The sequence below is a fragment of the Crocodylus siamensis genome, chromosome 2 (genome assembly GCF_052110815.1).
Source record: "Crocodylus siamensis isolate JL-2025a chromosome 2, ASM5211081v1, whole genome shotgun sequence".
NCBI classification, from domain to species: domain Eukaryota; kingdom Metazoa; phylum Chordata; order Crocodylia; family Crocodylidae; genus Crocodylus; species Crocodylus siamensis.
Window position 1 is genome coordinate 18,428,063 of NC_143396.1, and position 23,741 is coordinate 18,451,803.

General features: G+C 44.1%; 1 protein-coding gene across 1 annotated transcript in view; it reads right to left on the minus strand.

The window, feature by feature from the left end:
• POLN (DNA polymerase nu) overlaps positions 1-23,741 on the minus strand; it is a 244,747-nt gene that overhangs the window by 170,254 nt on the left and 50,752 nt on the right. The window contains exons 9-15 of the mRNA XM_090035427.1: positions 21,548-21,608; positions 20,941-21,005; positions 14,985-15,068; positions 14,505-14,594; positions 7,193-7,249; positions 6,446-6,499; positions 6,126-6,191 (exon numbers count right to left, since the gene is read on the minus strand). Coding sequence (XP_089891553.1) covers positions 6,126-6,191; positions 6,446-6,499; positions 7,193-7,249; positions 14,505-14,594; positions 14,985-15,068; positions 20,941-21,005; positions 21,548-21,608 — 477 coding nt within the window. The remainder of the gene's footprint in view (positions 1-6,125; positions 6,192-6,445; positions 6,500-7,192; positions 7,250-14,504; positions 14,595-14,984; positions 15,069-20,940; positions 21,006-21,547; positions 21,609-23,741) is intronic.

Here is a 23,741-nt window from a genome sequence, read left to right on the forward strand (position 1 = left end):
ATTTTGTATAAATATCCCTTGAAAAATTCTATGTACTAACAGGGCGCAGCTACACATGTACTTTGAGCAGTAGACTAATTTGCTGTGTGTTAAAGTGTCACCGTCTACAGGTGTGCAACTATTATGCCAGTGTAGACTAATTTACTGCACTATTGGATAGTCCTGTCAGACAAAAGTACTATCCAATGGCAGAGTAAATTTCTATGCTTAAATACACATGTAGATGGTGACATCTGGATTAATTTACACTGACTCAAATTGTACCAGAGTTTATTCAGTCACATTAATTGCATGTATAGACATGCCCACATGGTGCTCATCTCTGTAGCCAATAGTCAACACATGAAATAGAATTTAGTCATTCAGAATATACATATAGCTGGTCACAAAAGAAGTTAGATTAACATTCAAAGAGAACTACATTAATATATGAAGAGTTGTATTCATCTTAAATGAATGTGATAATTGGAGCCTACATTTCCCACTGCCCCCAAAAGGGCCCTTAGTTCTTAGGCCATAGGCTAGGCATTGTCATGTGCACTTTCTACCCCTGTTGAAGCTAGCTGACTGGCCAGCCAAGAAGGAAAGACATATGGAGCTGAAATATCCCACTGCTTTCTACCCATTCCAGCCAATTACTGTTAAATACAAAACATAGAAACGTCGTGGGGGTGGAGGGAAAGGGGAAGGTGAAATTTGGCCTTAGTGTCTACATAGCTTATGCTGCTATAGGAATTATTATGCAGAGTACTGATGGAGGAGCTGCCCATCCTCCCCAAGTCCTTGCACCGAGTTGTTCTTGCTCCACCAACATAGTAACCCAAAAAACACTTTGGCTCTGCATGCTTCTCATATCTGCAGGACACCCTCACAACCAGCACTAAGGCAGAGATCCAACAGAGGCCAACAAAATCTTTCTACATTTTTCTGCACCGATATTGCTGCAGGGTAGCATGGGTATAAGCCATGGGGGGAGGGGGGCATTCTTCCCATCCCAGCACAGACCCCCAAAGAAGCTTATCAGTGACCCAGCAATATTACAGGAAGCCTGACTCAGCAACAGCAGTACATGGTTGAAAGAACTCTCCCTGCAGGACACTGGACTCCTGCTCAGTCACCAAGTAGCACTGCTATGCTCTCAGAGCTACAAGCTGTGACTGCTTAATGTTTTTACCTAAGGCTAAAGGTTTTTTGTTTTGTTTTTTTATAGACTTGACTGACAGCCATTTTAGTCTAATTTTTTTAAAGAGTCAACTGACAATTGGGATTCAGCATACACAAATGAGACAAAAAAGAAGATATTAGACATAATTAGAGAAAAAGCTATGCCTTAGAAGTCAATCATAGATAGACCATACAAAGGCTATTTAAACAAATAGCAAAATGTTCTACATAAATAAATAGACAAAACAAAATCGATACCACTGTGCAGTAGGATGAGATAGAGATTAAACAATCTGGGTATGAATTATTAAAAAACCCAAAAAACAAAACCTACTGCATTTTCTCACAAACCATTTTTCACCAGAAACCAGCTGCTGGAAAATAGAGTGTGCATTATATGTCAGGAAAAAAACATAACAGCAGTTTATGGCACTTAAGCTTTTGTCAGGCAAACCTGAAAGTAAATCCACATGTGATCCACAGAGAGCAGAACAATAAGCAGGCTCATCTCCCTAGCTGCTGCTACATAGTACTCAATATAAAGAAAGATCTTTATTTCTTCATTCTGCATTTCAAAAAAAACAGGTGTGTATCTTATGCCACAACATAACGTCTGCCTGCCAGATCAGGGGTACGCACAGCCCCTGCGGGAAGACTCCAGCACAGCTCCTGCAGCCCTCCCAGGGGTGCTAGCAGGCCCTGATCTGCCTGTTGGCTGACAGGAGCTGGGTGCTGCCGCCTAGGGCCAGCAGGGCTGGGGAAGATCAACTCAGGTGAGGACCCACCACCCCAATCCCGAGACAGGGGAGCATCCTCTCACTAGCTGCCTGGAGTGGCTCTCGTAGGGGGCAGGACAAATCAGTGCGGGCAGCGACCTGCCGCCCCAATCCCTAGTGGCGAAGCATCCCCTCAGCAGCTGATCTACTCCAGGCCCCCACTTAACTGGCTCCAGTAGGGGGCAGGGCAGATCAGCTCAAGCAGGGACCCACCGCCCTGATCACTGGGCAGAGGAGCATCCCCACACCAGCTGATCTGCCCCAGGCCCCCATCTGGAGCAGGGGCTATTCCCAGAACCCAGCAGTTTCTAGTAATGATATTCTAGACCTCAGAGAAATGAAATACACGATCCCCAATTAGTACAGATATAACTGGGAAATTCAAAACAGACATGCTGCTATATGATAAGAAGTCAATGATGGCAAACAGATATGGTAATAGATCCAAACGACTTCCTGCAGGGAAATTTTTGACACTTTCAAGGCAGCTCTGGCTGCCTATATTCAAAGTAGAAATTCTGAAGGATTCTGCTGCTCTTTATATCCTCCAGGGATAGGACAAAAAGAAACAGGCTTAAATTACAGCAAGGAAGCATGAGGATATAGAAAAATCTTTGTAACTGTGAGGATAGTTAAGGATTTGAATAGATTACCTGGAAAAGGTATGGAGTCTCCATTACCGGAGGTTTTAAAGAATGGATAAGAAAACTTCTGCCAGGAATAGCTCACATAAATTTAATCCTGCCTTGGAGAAAGGGAATGAACTAAATGACCCTTTCGTAAGCATTTTCTAATGTTCTATGAGGCCCTGGATTCTCTGAAGGACTTATACTTCACAACAAGATTGCCAGGGGTCAGTATTCCTGGATCAAAACAAAAAGACCTTTAAACCCAGCCAAAGAAAAGGAAATATGTACATTTTTTCAGTGCTGAAACATATCCCAAATAAGAGCTACTCAATTGTTATTTGAAACTTCTTTCTGAATCACTGAGAAGTGGAGGTAGGAAAATGTCTCCATAGCAACTGAAGTCACCATGCATCAGGCAGGTATGTCCAGTGTCAATGGCATATTATATGAATGCACACAGCACAATCTGACTTTCAGCAATGAACAACTTAAACTCTTCACTATCCCTTTAAGGAAGCTTGTCTGCAAATTCATACATGGAATTCAAATAGCCACATCTTACTAAAACCTCTTGTAATGGGCTCTTTCATTTGGAGGATTGATGATGGGTAATTTTACCATCCAAATAAATCAAATTCAGGGGTTTTCTCTTGTCCTGTTGCTTTATATTGACTTTAAGCAAATCTCATTCATGTCAGTGAATGACCATGATAACAGGCATTTATAAAACTACTCAGTCCTAGAAAAAACCTTGGTTGCAACAGTCTGCTCTCTTTGATATTAGTGCCAGATAGGGGTGCACCAATAGAGATATTTGGGGGTGATACCAATATCTTATTTTTAAGGAGGCATATTGGTCAATATCGATCCGATTTCCAATACAGCATGGAGAGCTGTGTGCTGCTGGTAAGTCCATTGTGGTGGAAGGGGAGGGGGGAGGGATGGAGCATGGTGGAGCAGATCAATGCCCCCCGCCTCACAGTGAGGGAGGGGCCAGGGACAGGTGCTGGGGCAGGTTGGAGCATGGGACAGACCCATGGCTTGTCAGGGAGGAGTGGTTCCTGATGCTGCTTGCACCCCAGGAGGGCATGGGTGGAGGAGGGATGTGCCCCTGGATCTGCGCAGGGTGGGGCACGTTGCAGCTGCAGGCTGGAGTCAGGACTGCACCAGGCTCTTCTCGCTGGGGTTTGGGCTTGGGGCGGGAGCTACATCCACCCCAAATTTCACTGTAGCTCCCTCACAGCACCACTGCCATGCACCTGGCTCAGCCCCAGTCCCTTCCAGAAGGTGAACCTTGCAAGTGGCCCTCAGAGTTTGAGTTATGCATCTCTGGATTTAGAGACACTACAGCCTCGGGTGGAGGGCAGTCTTTAAAGTCTGGAAATGTGTTCAGCCAAAAATAAGATGTTTTAGTTCAAAAGCATGCCACCACCATTTTCTGTATGCTGACACGAATTTTGCCTCTTATACAACTGCATGTGATGTAGCTAATATCCGACCCACCAGATCTCCAGCACATTACAGGATGAAAAGGTATGTGTATAAATCCCCCTAAGTATTTACAACTATTTACACTAGGCATGTCAAATTTACCCTGCGACTTAGGCTGGGTCTGCACTTCAGGGCTTCTCATGGGCCAGATGCACAGGGTACCAGTGGCTGTGATTGGACCAGCAGTGCAGCAGCTTTGGTGAGACCAGTGATGGAGGCAGTTAGGCAAGTGGCCAAGGGCCAACCAGCCTGCTACAGTGGAGGTAGCACAAACAGCGATGGCAGTGGCTGTGGGCTAACCAGCCACAGGGTGAGCAGGGCTGTGTCCGCACTGGGCCATGTTCAGTGGGGTCCCAGATTTTGTGGCAGGCACCACCCCAAAGCCAGGCCCCCAAATTCCCTGGTCTGCTAATAGCCCCAGGAGAAAAAATGAATTAAAAGGGGACTCAAACTTTTATGCTTCAGTTGGAGGCACATTCAAGGCACAGGCACAGGCCCAGCAAGCAGAAGAATCTAGATTTGTGTATATACTGTGCATATGCTTCTTTTTTTTTTTTGTTTAAAACACTTGTGTAGAAGTACCCCCAAAGAAATGGAAATTACATTGGCCAGACTGACAATAGAGATATAGCTTTTTAGCAAACATTAATATTAACAGTGACTATTACATTCTGATCTAAAGGTAATTGCCAATATTACTTAAAACAGTCTCTGGAATGCAAAATCTACCTATCTATAAAATTGTGTTTCTGCTTCCCATCTACTTACCATTAGGGCTGTCAATTAATTACATGAGTTAATCACGATTAACACATTAAAAAAATTAACTTGAACAACAATTAATGCATTAATCACGCATGTGGTTTTGGAACCTGTACCTAGGTTCAGCTCTGCTGCCATCACCACTGCCTCTAGGCCACTCTGTGGAGCAGTGGTGGCAGCACAGCAGACCACAGGGCAGTCCAGGCACAGGCTCTGGGTGGCTGCAGTGGTGGGGGGGGCGTGGAGAGGGAGGGGCACGCACAGACAGACACAGCTGCAGCCTTCCTGTGGTCAGGAATGCAGCTTGGTAGTGTGTGGAACAGCACCCAGGAGGCAAATCTGTGAAGGGGCAGGGGCGTGGGGCAGGGAAGGGGCATGCGTGAGGGAATAGTGAAGCCCCCATGGTGAGGGAGGGAGTGGGGTCAGAGGCAGGGGCTAGGGCAAATGGGGCCCTGGGGCAGAACCATGGACAGGCAGCAGGGTGCAGAGCCCCAGCCTCCACCCCATACACAAATCCAGGGGGCACATGTGCCCCATGCCTCCCCTGGGGTGTGCACAGCAGCGGGAGTCCCCCTCCCCCAGGCCCTTGGGCTAGCTTCTCATGGCTCTGTCCCATGACCCACCCCAGCCCTGGGGCCCCATTTGCCCCAGCTCCTGCCCCACTCCCTCCCTCACCATGGGGGTCTTGATCTGCCTCCATGCCCCTTCCCCCCAGCAGACTTATCTGCTGGGTGGTGTCTGTTTGTGCATTCATCTGTCAGCACATCTGTCTGCCCCAACTCCCAAGCCACAGTCCCCTCAGCTCTGCTGCTGCCCCTCACTCCTGACCCATAGTACCCCACACATCCTGCCAGAATATGCAAGAACCCTCTTCCCTGGGCTCCAAACCCCACCCCACACCTCCACAGTCCCCCACAATTTCACAAATTCCCCCTACCACACCCACACACCCCAACCACACAAAGTACCTGCATAATTTGGCATAACTGCATTTTTCTGTGCATAATTTTGAATTTTTAGCTGTGTGATTAAAGTTGCAATTAATTGAAACCAATATTTTTGATTGTGCATCTAACTGCTATCAAAATGTAATTGTTTGATAGCCCTACTTACAATATTTCCATGCAAGTCTACTGATGGCACCCCTGATTACTAAAAAGAAAACTGGGATGGGCATGTTCAGCATGAAACAAATATACACAAATTTAGATGACTAAGAGCCCTCTATTGGAGAAGGCTGATAATGAAATGCATTTTTATCACTTTTTCTTTGAAAGAAAAAAGTCTTCTAAAACTCACACACCGGATGCTTTGCTGAAAGTCTTCCAGTCACAGTTCCTGTTTGATTCCATGTAGATGAAAGAAATCCCTTTAACCAAGTTAGAAACAAAAATCAGATAAAACTAATAAGATGCCCAAGTGCAAAATTTAATATGTGAAAATGAAATTTTACTCTGAAGTCTAAATAGTATGTTACTGAGATTTGCATAAAGTAGAATAATGGATACATCTTTTTTTAAATATTACTACATATAAAAAACATTTATCCTTTTAAAAAAATTAAGAATCATTTCAGTGCCTCAGAGAGCAATACTTTCCAAAGTTACAGAGTAATGTTCTTACCTTTTTCATGCATGAAAGTAGTCCATCCACATAGGCTGATTTTATTTTATGCACCTGTAATACAGATAAGTATAGCAACATTTTAAATTATGTAAATTATAAGGGGTTTTCAAATGGCATTTCTGATTTTTCAAATCAGTAAGAATTTTCTATTAAAATGTAGACATACTTCAAAACAAATAGGATAATGGCCATATTCAATAGGTAAGTCACATTCAGTCATGGCCCGGTTCATTGTCTTGGATCAGAACTGAAATATTTAGCTAAGTACATAATAAAATACAAAAGTTTTAGAGCCTGGCACTAAGATGATACACAAAAGTGAAAACTGATAGGCTAAACTGATACCATGTTGGACTGTAAGGAGACTCTCATAAAAATAAAACCGAGTAACTGATCTAGAAGCTGTTTTAAATTGCTCTGAACTTCAGACTCCAATTCTAGATTCTGATTTTCTCATTGACAGGGTACTATATCATCCTGACCAGTTTCATAGTGATTTTGTTTCACTGTTTGTACAACATTAAGTTAAAATTAAAAAGGTGTTTTGTTCATTGCATATCTAGAAGAACATTCTGACTTTAAATTTCAACTATGTATTTACATAGTGCTTTGAAAGAAATACTTAAAGGAATCATTTAATGCATAGGCTAGCCAGCAGTTTCTCATATAAGCATGTGAAGAAGCGAGCTTTCTTCTTAACTCTTGCTTTCAATTAAAATAGATTATTCATGAAAATAAGCTCACCTGACGGTATTCTAAAATTATTTTAGGCAACGGGTGAAGATCTTGCAGTTTATTTAACTGGGGAATAAAGACTTTGAGTTATTAGTATGATAATTACCCCCTTAAATTTTACCTTTTTTATACCATCTTAATTTAACCTATAGAATAATTTTACATTTGACCACCTTTGAATAAAATACAGACACAAGCCTGGAAGTAGGAAATCAAACTCAGACCTCCATCTCCTCCCCTTCTTGCTTGCTTTCTGACCCTAGGAATCTTGAATTCCCTTTTCACAAGGCATAGCTTCAAGAGGAGAGGCAGAAAGTATCCCCATTCCATTCTAGCCTGTACCCTAGCAGTTAGAGCATTATCCGAAGAAGTAGACATAGATTTAAACCCCTCGTGCTGTGGAGGTTCACTTCCTGCATGACTGCTGTAACCAGAATTATTTTGGGATTCATCCTCCTCAATCCTGACTTTAAAAGAAACCGGCCCCAGCTACTTTTTGTAAGGGGTCCAATAATGTCTGCATGTTTTAAGCATGTTCTGAGAATACCCATCATACCAGGCCCGAAGAGGGATCTAGGGGAAGAAGCATCTAGGTCCTGGATCTTTGTTGAGATTTAGATGCGAGAGAGAAGCCAGGTTGCTTAGACTGGGCAATTCTGGGCATGCTCAGATATGCATCTCTAGGCACTTTGGGAACATAAATTTTAAGTCAAAGAGAGGAGCCTAATGAATGTAGGTGCCTCCAAAGTTAGGTTAGGCAGCAGCAAGTTTGGAAGGGGAGGGGAGTTGGATTACAATTCTGGACTCTGGTACCTCAGTTCTGCCTTACACACCTACATTTTTATAAGGTATAGAAATATTTTTACTACCAGTCAAAATAATGTTCCAAAATCAAAAGGGATTTAGAAAAGTACAATGAGAAAAGATTACAGGTAAGGTGGCAAAAAACCTCACTTTTAAATAAAGATGGAAAGTGCTGTGACTGATTATCTGTGAAAAGATATGAATAAGATGAAACGACAAAAATGGTACAATGGTATGAATGGTATCAGAAGAATTTCTTCTCTCTCTCTCTCGTAATGCAAGATAAAGGAGACTGTCAATGAAACTGGAAACATCAAATTTTGATAAACTGTTACCAAAATTGATAAAAGAAAACAGCTTTTTGCACAATATTTAATTAGACTGTGGAACTCTACCTTGGAGTAGAAAATAAGAATTAAGCAAGAGGAACTGGGCATTGGGTAACAACAAAGACACAGGGTTACAATAGCTAATGCTAAAAGAATTCTGGAAAAAAGATGAAATTTCTTATTTCAGGGTTTAAGTCCATATTTATTTGGAATTAACAGACACCTTCAGGGGGCTTATAACTTCACAAGTGCACATTATTACACCTTCCTGAAAAGCATCCAGTGCTAGTAATTGCAGAGACAGGACCTCAGAGAAAATGGATTATTCATCTAATCCTGTCTGTTAAATTCTTATGTTCCTATGAAAGAAAAAGCATAAATTCATTTATGCTTTTATATTGTTTTCTCCTGTGAGATATCTGGATGTGCAAGTAGAATATGCACATGAGAAGCTATGCTTAACTCTTGTTTCTTGAATCTGCTGATGATAATTAATTCCTAGTTTTACTTTGTGTTCAAAATATATTCTATGCTGGCCAGCATGGTGGCACTCTTACCTACACCAGTGGCTTAAGTCATTTTTGCTTACGGCTGTGCTTGGAAAAATATAACACTCCTATTCTCCAAAACAGAAGATGCCCACATTTTTGTTATTGCTTGATGCAATACACTCATTCTGTGACATTCCCCTCTGCTAGAATATGGATTATTGTGTACTGATAAATCAATGCTAATGGCTTTGGAAATAAGATCTGATAACTTGGTCATTTGGCCTGAAAGCTGAGTTTCCATGTGAATGCATAGAATATTACTGTACTCTGGAAGCAGAGGTACTTGCAAGAGTAACTAGGGGTGCAGACAGAAGTGCAGTTTCCCACTGTAACTGAGAATGCTTTGGAAGAACCACTTTGAGTTGCAACAATCTCCTGGAACAAACAGAAGTTCACTGTTCAAAGTTTACCAATGAGCCATTTTTGAAGCTGTCTGCAGTCAAGCACTTGTGTTTGGTCACAGCTATAGACCAGTTTCTTTGTCCAGACTGAGCAAAAATTATCACTTGTCTGTGCCCTCTATCCTATCCTGTCTGGTCTTGCAGAGGGTTCACTGGATCAGACACAGGGGAGGCAATGCATATAGATTTCCCAACCAGTTGACAAGAAGAGTATCTATGAGGGCACCTCATTTAAGTGAAACAGGGTGCATCTACATATGCAATTAAGGTAAAACAATAAACTCTAGAGCAATTTAAGCTGAGGCAGAGCAGGCTTGGGTTGGTGGGTGGTACGGGAAGGTGGGAAGGGCGGTCAGCCCTGGGCTCTGGTGGTGGCAGAGGGCAGTGGAGGGCTGGCAGGAGGCCCCAGCTGGCTGTGCTGACTGGGTGCAAAGCACACCCACAGTCACCATCCACATATGGTGGAGTAATTAACTGCAATCGGAAGCACAAGATACTACTGTCCCTGATGGTACTATCTTATGGCAGAGTTAATGAATTTACTCTGCCCTAAAACTAACACATGTGTAGATGGTAATGCTTTACTGTGGAACTAATTAGTCTAATCTGCAGTAAAGTGCACATGTAGATGCACCCACAGAAGTCTTCCCTCAAGCAGAAGACACAATATTTTCTAATAACCTCCTTCACAAACAGGTCCCAATCTGGGTGGACTCCTTTCACAAAGATGAGTCTGTGAGCCAAGTCTGATCTCCCACTTGTGCTGTAAGACAAGAGGAAGACCAGTCTGTTCCAGTCATGGAGACCATACATGTGTATCTAAACCTGAACGCACCAACACCATGAACAGAAAAAAATGCCTTTATGCTGAGGAGTATGGATCTGGCTCCTCCTGACCTGTTGATGTGAAACACAGTAGCAGCATTCTGATGTTATCAAAAAACATCATCCTCAAACACAGGGAAGGTACGCTTTACAAACTTCCTGCACTGCTCTTAGGTCAGGCTCATGCCCAGTAACCAGAGGCCCTGCACCTGTAGATCTGCATATTGAGAAAGAGGCCTTCTTTCACATGAGAGGATAGGCTTATCCAAGCAGTCTCTCTCAGGAGTCTCTTCGTGCATCAAGTCTGACATGTTGACTTATGAAGCTGGAGGAAAAAGCCATGTGCCCAAGGATGCAGGGAAATACCATTTGTATTTTACCGCCCATCTATTTCTATAGCAATGGACATGTGTCCCTGAAGCTAGGGAACTAGTACCAGCGATCTCCAGGTGTGGGGCCTCTGGTTTCATAGCTGTTAGAGGCTGGAAGAGACCTTACAGATAATTGGGTCCAGCACTTGGGCAGGAAAGACTGCTGGAATCAGATGACCCCAGCAAGATGGGCATCAAGATGCTTTTTGAAGATTACTAGGATGGATGACTGTACCACCTCTGGGGGGAGCCTGTTCCAAACCCTCAGCACTAGACTTGTAAAGAAGTTTTGCCTTATGTCTAGCCTGAAGCAACCCTCAATCAGCTTGTGCCCATTATTTCTTATCCTTCCCTGGTGGCCCTTGGTGAACAGATGCTCCCCCCGGCCCTGATGTACATGCCTGATATACTTATAGCTGCCACCAAGTTCCCTCTGAGTCCTCTCTTCTCCAGCCTGAACAGGCCCAGGTCTTTCAGCCTCTCCTCATATGACCTGGTTTCTAGGCCTCTAATCACAGATGACACATAGTGCCCCCCTGAGATCGGCTGCCACTGGCTTCTGAGGGAGGTCGCTGCTCACACCTGCCCCCACTCCTCCCCACCAATGGTGTCTGTGGGCACTCCCTGCTCACCCGCACTGCCAAAGGCTGTAGGCAGTTCCCACTCGCCACTCACCACCATGGTGCTCCCCCAGTCTCAGGAAGCACCAGTCGTTCATGCCTTTAATTGCATGGCCCTCTTCTGGACCCTCTCAAGCTTCTCCATATCCTTCCTGAATTGCAGTGCCCAGAACTGGATGCAGAACTCCAGCTGCAGTCTCACCAAGGCTGAGTAGAGAGGGAGGGTGATACCCTTAGCCTTGCTCAAGATGCCTCAGTAGATGCATGCCAGGGTTTGATTAGCTCTACCAACTACAGCACCACACTGGTGGCTCATGTTCATTTTGTTGTCTATCATGACACCCAGATCTCATTCAGATGTGGTGCTAGCAAGCATAGCACAGCTCAGCCCGTAAGTGTGTTGGAGATTATTTCTCCCCTGATGGTGCACTTTACATTTCTCCGTATTAAGTGACATCTTGTTGAGGTCTGCCCATCTCACAAGCCTGTCCAGGTCAGCTTGTGTTGCCATCCTGTCTTTGAGCATGACCACACACCCCCATAGCTTGGTGTCATCAGAGAACTTTGCTAGTTCACTTTTAATACCCGAATCCAAATTGTTGATGAACTTGTTGAAAAGCACTGGTCTAAGTACTGAACCCTAAGGGATGCCATTGATCACCCTCTGCCATGACAACTCAGTTCTGTCAGTCAATACTCTCTGGGTCCTACCACAGTAGCCACAAGACCATAAAGTAGTCAAGGCTGCATTTTCCCAATTTTTTCATGAGGACTTCGTGGGAGACCAAGTCAAAGTTCTTTTTAAAGTCCAGGTATATAACATCAACCTCATTTCCCCCATCCAGGGGGCAAGTAACCTGATCATATGTTCTGATGCCACGCCCAAGACTGCTTGCTGGTAGTCTATGAAAAGCTGCCTGGCTAGTTAGACTTGGTACTGGCCACAGGGGATGATTTGGCGGGGGATCTGCAGGTGTAAGGTAACGTAGGGGATAGTGACCACCTATTGATGGTGTCTGGAGAAAGGTGCAGATGATAACTAGTACGGCAGAAATGCTAGACTTCAGGAAGACCAACTTCAACAAGCTCAGGAGATTAGTTAGGGAGGGACTGATTGGTAAAAGCCTGGGAGAGATGGGAGTCCAGGAAGGGTGGGCGTTTTTCAAGGGACTAATCCTGCAGGCACAGAAAAGGACCATCATAATACACAAAAGGGAGCAAAAAAGCAAAGAAGCCAAAGAGATGGGTAACTTAGGACCCCTTCAGGATGAACTAGGGCAACTGGTAACAGATAGGATGGCCGAAGTGGAGCTTCTAAATGATTTTTTTGTATCCGTGTTCCTGGACATGAATACAAATACACATCCCAATGGGACTTTAGGTAAGCACAAGATAGATACCAGCCCACCAACTGTTCATGCTGACCTAGTAAAGGGGCACCTGGAGGGGTTGAACATATTTAAGTCAACAGGTCCTGATAAGCTTCATTCTAGGGTACTTAGGGAATTAGCCGGAGCCATAGCAGAGCAGCTGGCACAACTGTTTGAGCACTTGTGGTGGTCAGGACAGGTCCCAGAGGATTGGAAAAGGGCCAATGAGGCCCCTATTTTCAAGAAGGTGAGGAAGGAGGAACCGGGTAACTATAGGCTGGTTAGTCTTACCTCTATCCTTGGCAAGACCTTTGAGAAAGTTGTTAAGGATCACATTTGTGGGGGACCAGCGGGCAAAATAATGCTAAGTGGCAATCTGCATTGGTTCATAGCAAGCAGATCCTGCCTGACTAACCTGGTTTCATTTTACGACTGGGTCACAAAATGCTTGGATGAAGGAATAAAGATAGATGTTATTTACTTATATTTTAAAAAGGCCTTTGACACAGTGTCACACCCAATTCTTATAAATAAACTAAACAGTTGCAGTGTAGATTATTACACAGTCTGGTGGGTAGAAAATTGACTTATGGGACACACCCACAGAGTGGTGGTGGATGAGTAGGTTTATACCTGGAGAAACGTAGGCAACAGAGTCCCCCAAGGTTCTGTCCTGGGACTGGTACTATTCAATATCTTCATTAGTGATTTGGACAAGGGAGTAAAAGCACCCTGTCCATGTTTGTTGATGACACCAAACTAGGAGGGAGGTACACAAACTGGACAGCAGGGAGCAAATCCAGGCTGATTTGGATAGGCTGGAGAAATGTGCCAAACACAATAGGATGCAGTTTAACAAGGATAAGTGTCATGTGCTGCACCTGGGGAGGAAGAATCATCGACATTCCTATAGCCTGGGAGGTACTATTCTAAGTAACACAACTGCGGAAAGGGATCTCAAAGTCGTAGTCAACTCCAAAATGAACATGAGTCACCAATGTGATGACGTAATAAGTAAAGCTAACCTCACCCTTTCTTGCATAAGTCTTGCAAACAGGTCTAGGGAAGTGATACTTCCCCTCTATGAGGCATTGGTCAAGTTGCAGCTGGAGTACTGCGTCTAGTTTTGGGCACCGCACTTCAAGAGGGATGTGGATGGCCTGGAAAAGGTTCAGAGGAAGGCCACTTGTCTGGTTAAAGGCCTACAGAAATAAGACTATTTGGACCAATTGGGAAACCTAAACCTCTTCAGCCTTTGCAAGTAGAGGCTGCGAGGTGATCTTGTGGCCACCTACAAACACATAGAGGGGTGGGAGGCAGCAAGAAATAGGGGATACAATGTTTACCAGGGCACCTGTTGGGCTAACTAGAAATAACAGCCGCAAACTGGAAGACAGCAAATTCAGACTGGACATCAGGAAAATATTCTTTATAGTGAGGGTTGCCAAAATACAGAATATGCTTCCAAGGGAGGTGGTGCTGTCCCCTTCCTTGGAGGTATTTAAAAAGAGATTGGACAGACACCTGGCTGGGGTCATCTGACCCCAGCACTCTTTCCTGCCCAGGGCAGGCGGTCAGACTCAATGATCTAATTGGTCCCTTCCAACCCTAACTTCTATGAAACTATGAAACGAATAAATAATAATGAATTTATTATACTGACAACTTCCAAACTACTATATTTACTTGAATCGAATACAACCCTGAATTTAAAAATGCATTTAAGATTCCCCCCCCCACCAATAATTAGATTCTACAAATGGAAAATTTATAAATTTATTCTAATTTTCCACGTATAGAACCTAAATGTTAGTCATCTAGAATTCATCTCCCACAGCTGTAGGGATGCAGGTAGTATGGGGGGGGGCAGGTAGTAGTTGCAGCTGTGGCCCTGACGCCCAATAGGGACTGGAGTCTGAGCCACAGCATCCATCTCATAGTTGATTTCAATACATGTTAAATTTTGGGGGGGGGGGGGGGGGAGGAGAAACCTTGCCATCATGACTCAAGTAAATACAGTACATATTTTTTAAGACTTTTCAATTCTTACCACAGCTTCTGAAGTGGATATAGATTGCTGAATCTCAGTCCTGGGAATTCTCTCACATAGCATATGCAACTTTAATTTTTCAAATAATACCTATGTTACCAAAAATATATATGATATTGATGCATAAGTATTTGAAAATTGAAATATAATAGAACATTACTATTGTATAAAGATGGCTTTATAAATCAATTGAAATCTTATAGCAAAAACAGAAATAGCACAAAAAGGTGAAATTGAATTGCTTGATCTTTATAAAGTATTACCTTTTTTCAAGAGCAGTAAGGCATTTTCTTTAAAAGATGCTTAAAATAGATTTTGCTGTGCTTGCAAGAAACCTGACAAGAGACCTTCCACTATCATCATAAAAAGTGACACAACCAACACAGTCAGAACTAGAAAACACAACTGCTTTATAATTTATATCTGCTGACGATAATTTATAGAGTTAATAACAAAGAAAAGTAGCAATGTAAATAATACCTCTCTGAGTTGACAACTGCTGGTCAAAAGGAATTGTTGCCCAGCAGCTTGATGGGCTTCCTGCTCAAGCTCTTTCAATCGCAACTATAAAATTGATATATCATCATTAAACTATATGCACTCCCTTTGGTCAACGTACAGCTATTTTCTAATTTAACAAGCATGTAGAACTTTTTTCTTTCTTGTAAATTGATCAAGTATAACCACTGTTAATTATACTGAATTTAATGTGCTTTTTTTATATATTAATATATTAATTAATGATCTGGAAAGGGGAATAGGTAGTGACAGAGAAAAACATGTAAATTATTTGGACTAGTCAGGACCAGGAAGGGGAAAAAAAGTAAACAAGATATATTAGGATACATGAAAATGCAAAGGGTAGTAATACAGAAAGACATAAATATTGTCAAAATGAATTAATTGTACCACCTCATCTAAAATACTGTGTCGCAGTACTATCCACTCAGTCTCAAAATAGCATAATACAAAATGGGAGGATGTTCAGAGGGGAAAATACAATGATCAGTGATTAAAAAAAAGCTTTCACAAACTGAAAAATAAAACTGAATTTTTTACTTGAAACAGGATGATAGAACTATATAAAATAACAACTAGCATAAAGAAGGGAGCTCAAGAACGTATGTTCTCCATGTCTCAGAACAGAAGAACAAAAGACGTTCTATGAAATAATAAGGACAGAGCATTCAGATCTTTTTCACATCACATGAGGCATGATTAGACTGTGGAATTCTTTGCCAGCCATCTTCCCATTAATCACAAATCAGCAATGTCTCTTGTACACGGAATTTGGAGAAAGATTTATGTTTTTTCTGGAAACTTCAGCACTAAAGGCCCATTCTTCAACTCAAGACCACCAAAATAGCTGTTCTAAAAAACATTCCAGCAATCAATCATGAGCATTAAAAACAATGAATTGAAGTTATAGTGCTAATCTCCTGGAAATTAAAAGTTTAACATCTCTTTAGAGAAAATTGCAATTTCTGTTCCAGTCATGTACCAGACCCTCAGGATGGGTTAAATAAGGACTTAAACCAATAGAAAGAAAGCTACCAGATCAGAACTTTCTCATTCTGTAGCACAGCTTGTAACCATTTATCAAAAGCAGGGGCCAGCAAGCAATGATCCACAGGAGTAGAGACGAAAGCATTAGGTGAAATTTTAAATATTACTGCTACAGACTAGGAAGAAATAAAAGTTACCATCATAAAAATGAGATGCTTTGTTAATTAACAAACTATTTGGGAAGCAGTCAATATATGTTCGTACCAAGGACACTTTCGCAGAGGAAGCCTTCATCAGATGAACTCAGATTTTCTTCTGAGAAAGCTATGACAGACTTTGAAGACAGAGCCTCTCCCTACACCCACTGCCAGCCATCTCTCCATCCCACTGCAGCCTCTGCTCAGCCTACTAGCAGCAGCCGCGGTGGCAGCTCTGGTCCAGGACCCAACTGGAGCAGCAGCCACTGCCACAACAGCTCTCCTCTATCCAGGACCTTAAGTTCATTGTTACAAAGAAAGTTTGACCTCATTGTTTTGGAAGAGATATGAACACTCATGGTTCAACCCATAAGAAATGTCTTGTGGAAAATTGGAGGAAAGTCCCTGTAGGTACATTATTCTATAACTTGTCACTTCAGAGCTTCTTGCAGCTGTTCCCAGCCATTGTCATAGCCAGGATGCTGGACTTTTTTTTTAATTGGTCTGATTCTGAGACCAATCTTGTATTTTTGTTCCGACTCTGCACTGGTAGAGTGGTCTTCCAAACTAGTGCTCCACTCTGCAAGGCTTGCTTCCTCCAAGACAGCCTAGAGCAGGGGTGGGGCAAACTGGTAAATTTGGACAAAGGCCAGATTCCATTTCCCAGCAGCCCCTGCTTGCATCGCTCCATCCAGTCTCCATGGAGACCCCAGGAGTGGCGGGGCTGTGACAGCATGGGGCCAGGATCTCCATGGAGATGAGCCCAAACAGCACTAGCAGGGCACATGGCTAGGCAGGGAGCTGTTCCAGGACTGGGATTTTTGTGGCTCTGCTCTGGCCCATGCTGTCACCACTGCAAAATCCCACCCGCGGACCCATCGCACCTCCCCGCCCAGTCATGCACCCTCCCAGCACTGCTCAGGCCAGTCTCCTTGGAGACCCAGGGAGCACAGGGCTATCATGCCCCACTGCTCCTGGGAACCATGGAGACCCACCAGTGACAGAGGCAGGGGAAATGAAGTCCACATCAGACCCAATGCAGCCTGCAGGCCAGACTTTTCCTGACCCCGGTCAAGAGTGAAAATTGGGTTGTCTTCAGCATGTTTATCCTAAATGTGCCTTTGTGAGTATGCAAGATATGATCTGGGAATTGCACCTAATTTTGCATTGCTTCCAGCACATGAATCCATTTCCTGAAAGAATTTCTGAAGACAACTCTTTAAGAAGCGCCACTCAGGATGATATTGATGCCTGGTACCAACAACTGCTGTCTATTTTGACCTGGGGATAAGCAATTCTCTGCAATTAATTCATAAATTCTTTTCCTTTTTTTTTTAAAGATGCGTATGAACCCTTTTCGCAGCCAGTGAGCTGATTTTATAGGTTGTTCTGGCACTGAGTGACATATTGTCCATGTGTGGAAAGTGATGCAAAACTTAAGAGCCTCTGGATTTGGAGGCCAAATCAAAAGGAAGTCATGACTTATTCACATATGCACATTTGTCTTTTTCATTCTGGAGATAGTCTAATTTAGGAAGAAAATGTACACTTAGCTTCCTCCATATTTTTCATTTCATTTAGGAGAAATGTTACTGTTAATCAACAGTAGATTTCATAATGACCCACAAATTAGTATGCTGGTTTTGACAGCCAGAGGCAAGGCCTCTCCACATTCTTAGCTATTAATTTTTCCAATGTTTCCCCAGAGATTCTCACACCTGTACATTTGGATGTACCTGGTATTTGTTCAGAATGACTTAATGCTGTTCATGGATGTAACAATATTTCCTTTTATCTTTGCTACAAATCATAATAAGTACTTGACCAGAGCATGAACCCAAGTTCTCTCTCTCTTCAAAGCAGGGCTTATACTCTAACTCATAGATGACAAGTTGCTTTTTTGCCACTAAGTACATTTTCCTTGTTAAATATAGGAAAAACTTTTGGTCTGAACAGCTCCAGGGGAGTGTCCGAGTCTCTGTAGCGTGCTCCCATTCTTGGACTCTATGTAATATTCTGAGGTATGGTAGAGCTGGTAGCACTACTGCTGGACCAAACATAGGGTCCCAAAACAAGAAATTCATTTTTACATAATATTTTAAATGTAACAATTGGTTTTAACCCAAAGTTCCTGTTTGGAAGGTTAATGCCTCAAGGTCCTAGTAGTGTCTCAGCTCAGTTAAATTAGAAGCTATAGTGAAGTTGCTATTGCATTAAATTAAGTAAACTAGAGTTATAAAACAAAGTAGTTGTTCTATGAACCAAATGAAGCACCGACTTGTTTGGCCAATAAAGGCAGAAGTTCTGGTGGCAGGAGTTGAAGGGTTGGAGCCTGCCTGGAACCAAAAGCAACACTACCCCATAACTTCCCGGCAAAAGACAGTACCCATTTGTGATGAATGAGAAAAGCTGCAAAGCAGCAAAATATCACCTGTGTGCCCTTCATCTAAAGCAGGGGTGGGCAAAATACAGCCCACAAGTCTTTATCCAGGCCATGGCAGGTCCCTCAGTCCCCTGGCCCAGGCACAGTCCAGCCATGGCATGTCCTGCTGCCCCCTGGGAATGCAGCAGGGTTGAGGTAGCTTCACAGCTGGACTGCTTTTCTAGGCAAGCGGTTCCTTCTGGTTGCCACCACCGCTGGCCCCAGCCCCACGGTACCGGCAGGGACCCATGCTGCTTGGCCCCGACCCCACGCACCCCGCACTCGCCCATCCAGGCTCAGCAGCAGCAGGACAGCATAGTAGCTGTTGCTCAGTGCAGGGAAAAGTGGCCCCTCCCTCTCCTGCAGCCAACAGTTTGCTGCTGCAGCTGCCCAAAGCCCATGCTGCACTGCCCTGTGTCTGTTCTGCATTACCAGCGCTGGCCCACAGGGCTGGGACTAGCAGTACTAACAGCAGGAAAGAGCCACCTGCACCTGGGCTGCCTAGAAAGGCAATCTAGCTGTGCAGCCACCCCAGCTCCTCTGCATACCCAGGGGGTGGCAGGACACGTCACGGCTGGGCAGAATGAGGCAGGCTGGGTCAGGGCTGTGTGCAGGTTCCAGCTAACCTGCTCCAGCAGGGGTGAGTCTGGAGTGGGTGCAGGGCATTCTGGGACTGTGTGCTGCTGGCACTGTTGGGGAGGTGCTGTAGGGTGTCCAGGCTCTGGGCTGTTGCAGGGTGGGGGTGGGTGCCCAACAGCTCAGGGGGGTGCGCACACTCCATCATACCCACAAACCCTCCTCCGCAGAATGTGAGGTACTGTGGGTCAGGAGTCAGGGGCAGTAGCAGGGCCAGGGGTGCTGTAACTTGGGAGTGAGGGGCACACAGATGTGCACAGACAGCATGCAGCAGGTAATTCTGTGGAAGGGAATGGGCAGTGGGAGAGGGAAGGAGTGGGGGGAGGCAGATTGAGGCCCCTATGGCGAGGAAGGGAGTGGAACAGAGCTATGGGCAGCATGTCCAAGGGCAGTGCAGGGAAGGGGCAGCTCCCTGCTGCTGTGCAGACCCCTGGGGAGCCTTGGGGTGGGGGGGCAGACCCCCACGGATGTGTGTGCAGGGCTGGGACTAGCAGTACCAGCAGCCAGAAGGAACCACCTGCACCCTGCTACCTTTGCCCCAGAAGCCATGCAATGCCATGTTGACAGCCCTATTTTAACCCCATCTCATATGGAAGATCAGCAAGTCAGCCTTACTACAGGAAACAGCCAACCTTTTTCTTCCCACCCTCTACTACATAAAGTAGTATATATGATTTTTTTCAAATAGGAGCCAGAAGCAATTAGACAGTAGAAGGCAAAGAGGGAGCAACCAACACAATTCCCACAGGAAAAAATTTAGAAAAGTAATATTTATCTGTCCCAGCAGCCTGTCAAAGCTGACAAGAGCCAGGGGCAGTAAGACCCACAGGGAGCCTGAGCAGGTCTGAACAACCCAGTCCTGCCCACCCCCAGCCATTCACTGCCTTCCTGCCCCCACTCTGCTCCAGCACCATGCTGCTGGCTGTATCGCTGGACTGGGAAGCATGGGGCTGCGCACACATGTGCGTGCATTCATAGGCTGAGTCCAACATGTGCACCCCACCATACACATGCACCCACACACCCTTACACTGCCATACACGCAGACCCCCAAATCCCTTCACACACCCCAGACACCCATTCCCCACAAACCCCACACCCCGCATATCCACACACACACCTACATGCTCCCTCACCCCACATACCCATATACCCACAGCCCTCCACAAACCTATACCCACCCCCCATAATATACAAAAGTAAGACTTCATTTTAAGCTATTGTGCAATCACCTCTATGTATACTACACAAACACATAAATCAGGACAAAAATAAATTTTTAAACCAAATTAATGAATGCTGTAGACGTTCACTTTTTAGAATATAATCTGGTATTTTTCTGGTTCCAAGATGGCAAAAACTCTTGCTGAAAGGAATACTTCCATGGGCAAGGTGAGGGACTTCCAGTCACAAGATGGCACCCAGGGGTAGGGCATCTGTCAAGAGGCAGGGCTGCCAATGAGGCCCTCAAAAGTTTGCCAAAACTAAGTAACTGGGCTCCCTCCTCCCAAAATAATTACCCGCCCCTGTTATAAAACATGACAAAAATCAAAACAGAACTGAATGTTAAAATAAATTTCTATCAGATAGCCTTCTAGTCTCCCTGCCGGTGTGGAACTGACCTTTACAACACATTGCATAATTTTAAAAAAAACAAACACACTCTATAATTTACCCCTAGAATCTCTGATGTTCTTTTCAGCTCTTCTTTATTCACATGTATTTTGTGGGTTTCCATCACTGTAAATACAGGTTTATAAATAAGAATAAAATAAAAACTGAAAAGTGTCCATGTATCTCTACCATATTAAAAAAATAACAAAAGGTTACTAATGAACAAAGCCACGTAATAGGAACTAAGAATTTCTGGGTTCTACTTCCCATGTTAACATTAACTTTGCTGTGCAACTTAACCGAGTCACTTAGGCCGGTTCTTTTAAACTTAATTGTAAAGTTCAAAACTTAGGAATTAGCTCCATACCTAAGGGCTTAAACAGTGACCTGATTTTCAGAAGTACACTTTATTTTTGAGCCTAACTTTAGATCACCTGATTGGACTATTTTGATCTTAACCTCTGCTCTCCAACTGCAAAATGTGAAAAATGCCATCAACCCCAGACAGCTGTTGCAAGGATATTATGTTTGCACACATTTGTACATAAACCTTCTGTTTATACAAACAGAAGATACAAATAATCTTAAAATACTGTGGGTTATAAATCATACTAGAAAATACTATCCATAAGATCCAAAGGCTCAGGTTCTGGACTTGTGTTTCTTACCTGCCAATATTTTTATCAGCGGGAGCTCCAAAGTGAAAAACAATTTCCACAAGCCTTGAACCTATGATACATAACAAAAATAAACTAGTCAATGTATAAAATTATTTAAATTAAAAAATAAAAGACTAAATTGTGATGCTGCTATTCCCCATACAGAGTATCCCTTTCACTTAATACAACTTTTCAGAAGAAAGCAAGCTTAAAATTACTGTACCATAATCTGGCCCATAAACACATGAATGAGGGAAGAGAGTGGGGGGGGAGGGGAGAGAAAGAGGTGTTTATCTGTAGTACAGTATAATGTTTTATTTCAAAGAGTGTAGACCATCCTAGTCCTCTGAAGAAAAAATGCAGGAGACAGAAGTTTTGTCCACAGCTCCAGGCCTCTTTCAGCCAGCAACTGAGAAAGGCATACTGGCAGGATGTTTATTTGTGAGGCTTCCTTTTGTTTTCAATCTCCCTCCTGGTGCATTATCGTGAATAAATTAATCCTTAAGACTAGCACTCCCTCTTCAGAAGTCCCCTCTTTCTAAGAAAACTTTTGGGGAGGGAAAGCTTGTTTAATGTTTTGCATTTTCTTTTTCTTTGGCCTCTGCTGTAAGATTTATTTAATCACTGGCCTTTGCTTTCTGATTGTGTTTGCAACTGATTGTCATGCATTTAGAAATAAATGTCTGTTGGTCTTATAAAATTAAATAAAATAATCTCGACAGCATTTTGGCATCACATTTTGATGCAAACCACTTAAAAACAAATCTCATCAGTTCTGACTGCTTCAGCAGTATCAATAGCTATGTCAATGCCATGCATCACAAGTAACCATAAATCATGGTATCTCCTGCTCTACTGAATTCAGCACCACAGCACTACCGTGGAACCTTATCTTTGCAAAGACCCATGCCTGTCTCCTCTGAAAAAAGGGTATTTCTAAAATATGCTGGGATTTGAAAGCATGTTGGAAGAAGCAGACTTCTGGTCATTTTGACCTCTGGCCAACAGAACTTAAAATTGTCACCAGAGCAATCACGCTTGCAGAGATTATGACTGCAAGTCTGTTTATACCACTACAAAGTTTGGAATTTTGCTGATGGAAATATGACAGCTGAATAACATGTCATTTGAGGAAGTGGTTTTATTTTTGGTGACAAAGTCTGGATTCTGCTAGCAGAAAACAAAGATGGATGCACACAAATAAATTTGATCCGACTGTAACAGGGCTGTCCCAGGGCCAGTTGGATGTTGGTCTACCCACCTGTTTCTGGGCCAGCTGCCTGCCTCTCTCACCTGCCATGCCTTGATGGAAAATGATTAAAATATTACCCAAGAGGAAGGCTGCCCGTTTCCTGCCCTGATGCCAGGGGGGTTATCTGCAGCTCCGAAACCTCCCCTACACCAAAGCCCATGCCTCACAGAGGACATCCACATGTTGTTTGTAACCCACACCACAATTGGTGCTCCGGGGTCTCACAGGAACTCTCACTCCTTCCCTGGACCAGCAGATCATTGTGCTCAACCTTTAGGCCTTTCTTCTACCCACACTCAGCCTCCTTGCAGTGGAGGACTTACTGGGGTCAGGACTCACCCCTAACTCTCTGGCTGAGGCCACCCCCCTCAGCCTCAGGTGCCCAAAAACATACCTTGGCCTACTCCTCTCACGTGGGGTTCCAACTGATGCCCACTCTAGGGTCTCTACACCACACCCTAGCCTGTGGTCTTCTCATCATCCTCACACTCAACTAACTCACAGAGCTGGCCCCTGCACTGCCCTTCAGGCTTATTCCCAGCTCAGTCCTACTCAATGCACCTCTGGGACTGCCATTCAGGCCTACTCCCATTCAACCCTACTCTGTGCAGGATCACCTACATCCTGGGCCTCTCAGGGCCTTCACAACTGCCCTCTCTCTCCAGGGCCACACAACTATCCCCAATCAGGGGCTTCCAGGGACTTCTTCCCCTGTGGGCTCAGGTGGCTGCAGGTGTGCCTGGCCACACTCTTCTACTGGGGTCTTACACCCCACCTGGAGCTCAGGTGGCTGCAGCCATGCCTAGCCCTCATGCCCACCGAGTTGTGGGAGCTAGAAGTTAAGGCACCCCGACCCACCTTTCACTGGGTGGTACCTGGCCTGGTATTTCCTGGGGGCTTCCATGCCACCAGGAGCCCCACCAGGCCACCCATCCCCAGCAGGATGCAGTT